Source organism: Phaethon lepturus, unplaced genomic scaffold (assembly GCF_000687285.1).
Source record: "Phaethon lepturus isolate BGI_N335 unplaced genomic scaffold, ASM68728v1 scaffold50750, whole genome shotgun sequence".
Classification (NCBI taxonomy): Eukaryota; Metazoa; Chordata; class Aves; order Phaethontiformes; family Phaethontidae; genus Phaethon; species Phaethon lepturus.
In genome coordinates this window covers 1-4,737 of record NW_010510723.1, presented here as the reverse complement: position 1 = coordinate 4,737, position 4,737 = coordinate 1, and the positions used below count along the sequence as shown (strand labels likewise).

At 41.5% G+C, this 4,737-nt stretch overlaps 1 protein-coding gene across 1 annotated transcript in view; it reads left to right on the top strand.

Annotated features, from left to right (window-relative positions):
• Positions 1-4,567, top strand: part of LOC104616632 — a gene marked incomplete at both ends in the record, with an annotated part of 12,406 nt that extends 7,839 nt beyond the window's left edge. The window contains 2 exons of the mRNA XM_010281705.1: positions 4,083-4,250; positions 4,371-4,567. Coding sequence (XP_010280007.1) covers positions 4,083-4,250; positions 4,371-4,567 — 365 coding nt within the window. The remainder of the gene's footprint in view (positions 1-4,082; positions 4,251-4,370) is intronic.
• Between the last annotated feature and the right edge of the window lie 170 nt (positions 4,568-4,737).

Below are 4,737 nucleotides of genomic sequence, written 5' to 3'. Positions count from 1 at the left end.
GAAAGAGTGACAATTTGTCACAATGCCGATTAACTTCGTTATTATTGGCAGCAAACACAGCACGTTTATCTTACTTAACAGCGTTCTTCTACTTTCAAAAACATAAAACAGCAACAAAAAGAGGAGATAAAACGGAGGCAGTTTAATTAATTTTCATATATTAATAATATGCAAATAAAATCCTGATGCTCAAAAATGAGTCACTGAAAAATGGAGTGCTGATGTACATTTGACTTGAAAGAACACATGGATTTACGTGATGCAAATATTATCCCTATAAATACTTGAATATAAATAAGTGGAAGTCAACAGCGATATCCTCATTAAAAATCAACCCCCGATTTTTTACATTGGTGCTCTGTTTTCTGTTGAGCTGGCCACAGAAAAATTATTTTAATCTGCAAACTGTGGCAATTCTGTAAAACTACAACTTGTGCTCCTGAGGGTTCCTTTTTTTAACACCTCTCTATAATCTGCCCAGCCTGCTGAGTAGCATTGACATCAGTAGTACATCAATTTCAGAAAGTGGATTATTTTTACTAGACAGCTATTGTGACATATTGGGTCAGTCATAAATGAAAGATATTCATGCAAGCATGCAATACTTGTAATGAAGTCTCACTCTGACCTTCTGTATGATTGATTCTGTAATTTAGTTTTCTCAGGCAGTGCCTGAAATGAAATGAAATCATGTTGAACAAGTTTTGAATACCCACAGTGCACCAGGAGAAGAAAAATCTGCAGCCCCAGAGGCTTGAGAGAGAGCAGCTGAACGATTTATCTCCATGCTATTATAGCCTTTGCCAGCATTCAACATTTCTTTTTTTTTTTTTTTTTTTTTTTCTTATTTGGCTTAAGTACTTAATTCTGCAGGTAGCTGTAAATGGGAAAATAAAATGCTGTTCAGATTTAAAATGACAGGACAGGAGTATGTGCAGGGGACTGATAAAATATCTTGAATAGAACTGACCTTTCATGTAGCTGAAAGTTACTGGGGGATTCATCCTCATAATTACCATATAGATTATTTTTATTTCTTTCCTGCAATGAAACATTTCAGAGAGCAGTAGTGCTGATTGAATGAAAATTGAACTTGTTAACATTCTTTTCAGCTTAGCCTGTTGTACATAACAGAAGGTTAGCTTTGATGAATTTCAAAATTCTCTTTCTGATATCTAAGAAACAGACAGTAAAATAATTGTCTCTTTTCAGTCTGATTTTTTTCTTTTATTCCAAAAAGTACAGCTGTTCCAGAAACAGACTGATAATTTTACATATATTGCTCCCTATATTACATATGCTGCTAGAGAAAACGTGTTCCCTATTTGATGAAGATTTGAGCTGGTTTATGTTTTGTAATTGTTGCAGTGCTGCCAGTGCATTCAGGATTCTGCACAGATAAGGCTAATTCATAGTGGAATACGCTCGTCCTTAATTACGTTGCTACTTAAGAGTGGCACTGTGCTCAAATCAAAGGCATGATGGTGACTATTGCTTTTATTTCAAGAAAAGACTTTTTAAATATCCAGCTCAATGATGTGGCTTTGAAGACCCGAGTTGCAAATTTGAGCTTATTGAAGGCTGCATACAACAAATAGTATTAATGTTTCAAAACAGTGGTGCCTTTTACGTCAAGGTCTAAATCTTTTTCAGTAATTTAAATTCCCAAATTACTAATTAACTGTTAATGAATAGATTAACAGAAAATTGCAAGAAGAAAAGCTTAAAATGTTGCTTTAAAATTGGCAAAACCCAGTTATTTCACTACTCACCTGACTGTGTGCCTCTAGTTTATATGTTCAATTTTACTTTGCAAAGAAACTTATTTGTAAATCTCACTTTTAGTATCCAGTCTGTAATCTCCTATCTAGAGAGAATGGAGTAGGTTTTCAATTAATACAATGTTATAACAACATCGTTTAATGCGTTGCAGATGAAGCAGTTATTTCATGGGTCATTAATGTGTTTAACACCTGGAACGGTCTATTAAAACAAGCCCTTGTTATTGTTACGAACATGTTTATTGTCATCTTCAATAGAAAACATACAACTAATTCCAGAAGGTTTTAATTATACATTTATATGAGTAGCAACAATTCTTACTAGAGATCGAGATTATCTTCAGGGTTTTCTTATTTCTACTTTCTCCTTGATTACTGTGGTGGATTACTAAACTCAGGTTTTAGATCAGCAGTGTTAGGCTGGTTCGTATCGGACCTTCCCCGTGCAAAGGGTAGCCGTTACCGCCTCTGGTTTTACCAACTCGTGTTGCCAAGAAAAATTGATCTCAGAACTAAGTAATCCCAAATTAAACGATGCTCTGGCGGCTCCGATCAGTGACGTTTGGCTGTACACAGGACCTTTCACGTGGTGGCGGACGCTTTGTAAAACCAGACCTTGGGGACTCGGTTGGGACTTCCAGCTCCCGTGCCCGCCATGAGCTCAGCGCTGGTTCCTGCCTGCAGAGCTGAGCTGCGTGCTTTGCCGATGAGCTTTCAAGCCTTTACAGGGTCCTTTTTTTTGTTTGTTTGTTTTTTGACTGGTGTATAGTTACATATTTTGTTTTATGTCTAGGGATGCAGTTGTGCACTTTTTTAGTTACCTTTCAGAGAGCGTGTGTGCACAGCCCGGTGCGCCTGGCGGGAAGGCGGGCAATGGGCTGAAGACCCTGGAGGCAACAGGCAGCGGTGGCTTCTGCACAGAAGCTGCATGCTCTGCCTTTAACGTGGTACGCAGACGGTGCTAGCCGGATGGTGTACTAAATAATAGGGTTTTCATAGCGTGTGGATTTTCATGTCCTCAGTGACATTGTAATACTCGGTGTGGGTAATATAATCACTTTTCTGAGAGACATGCTCTTCCCTTCTTTCTCATCCATAGAGTCTGTTAATGAGCTGGTATGGCTGAAGAAGGAAACGTATTTTGGTGTTCTTTTCAAAAAACAGGCAACTCATTCCTTCATAAGAAAGGACCTGTCCATAGGAAACAGTGGCAGCAGTTGCTGAAGACACCTATGTGAATAGCAGGTACTGCTGCTGCTAAAAAACAAAAATAATTTCAAAAATAGATGTAAGTAGGTTATTACCTACTTGTTGAGAACATGAGGGACTTTAGCACGAAAGTTGGCAGAACACTCTGCGAAAACAGATGTGACTGTTTTGTATTAATAATGCCTAACTCAAGATCCATCAGCTCCAGAAAATATTGTGAGGTGCCGTAAGAATATGTGGAAAATGATACACCCCACTGGGGAAGCTGTTGGGAATTGGAGTGGAAGCTGAACCTCCGGTACTCCTAAGAACCGAGCTCAGAAGGAACGCGGACGTATGTGCCCATGGACGCCAGCTGTGCATTAAGCCTGGGCCATGGCTTTAAACTCTTCTGCCTCCTGAGTTGAAACTCTAAAATCAGGTGCCGCTTGCTTAAGCCAGCCAAATGAGGCAGGTGCTGCAGCTGGTCTGGATTATGTTGTACCTGGCCAAAGGCTTTGTTGGGTCCTTGTTCCTGGGTCGTTTGAAAACTTCCTTTGAAATTCCTGCTCCTCTCTGCTGTTACCAGCTGCATCATTTCCCCTTGGACAGCTTACCCAGTACTCAGCTTCCACTTCAAGTTCTCAAGCTGTAACTAAACGCTAAGTCTCTGTAAGAGTTTTAAATTGTTCTGTGTTGTCAGGTAGCTGGAAGAAAAAATACCCGGCTCTGGTAACAAAAGATAATGAGACTTACTGTTCCGATTTGCTTTAAAAACCAACAACCACCAAACAAAAAACTCCAACCCTCCCAAAAACCCAAAGAAAAAATATAGCCCCCAGAGCATAGCTACCAACACTTGTAGCAAATTTTTAAACAAACAAATGCCATGTAACCCCCAAGTCTGTCCCCCCAATTCCTTGCACAATTTTTGTTACCTTTGATAACATTTGTTAGTTGTCGTCGTTCCTTGCAGCCTCTCCCCACGTTGCTTGCTGCATAAGAAGGACCTTTGAAGTCTGCCTTTGATTTGGTCGCTGAAGCACCTGAAGTTGTAACAGAACTGCTAACAGCATTTATCGGCCGTTCTGCGACTTAGTTTTGCCTCCCCAGGGCGTCTGCAGCGTGCCTCCGCTGTTGGCATGCAGCAGACCCGGGCTCCTGCTGCGGACTTGGAGAGAAGCTCCTCGTGCCGACGGGCGCACCAGATGAGAGCCCGGATCTGTGCGCTGAGTCACACGTGTGTTGTGGTCACGCTGTTGGGTGCCTTGTCCAAAAGGAGTGAGAGTCAGCATGCTTTAAAGTATGGTAGATGTCTGGGGAGAAGAGAGTGGAGAATCTGTTTTTAAATGCCTCTACAAAATGGCGTAAAGATTAAATGATAAAGAAATTGTGCATTAGGCGATGCTAAAGCATCGGTAGCAGCTACTGTGGGTGGGTGGAGGGCTATAGCAGGCCTGTGGTGCCGTCCACCGGCAAGAGCAGACACTTTTCCAGAGCAGGACCCCATGGCAACCAAGGCAGCCAAGAAGCATTACCCCTTCAGCCCACTTTGGGGGCTGCATGAGGACCCTATGGGGTCACGGGATAGTAAACGGGTAAGAACAAAGCTCCCAAACAGCAAGCGCCCCATGCGAGGGTGGCGGGGCATCTGCGGTGGGAATTACAAGCTATTCAGAGAAATGCCTTCGTCTCTTAGTTCGGTAGTTGTGTGATTTTTGTCCTAGCTATGAGCTTTTAGTACTTCTTTGCCACGCAGCGCAGCATT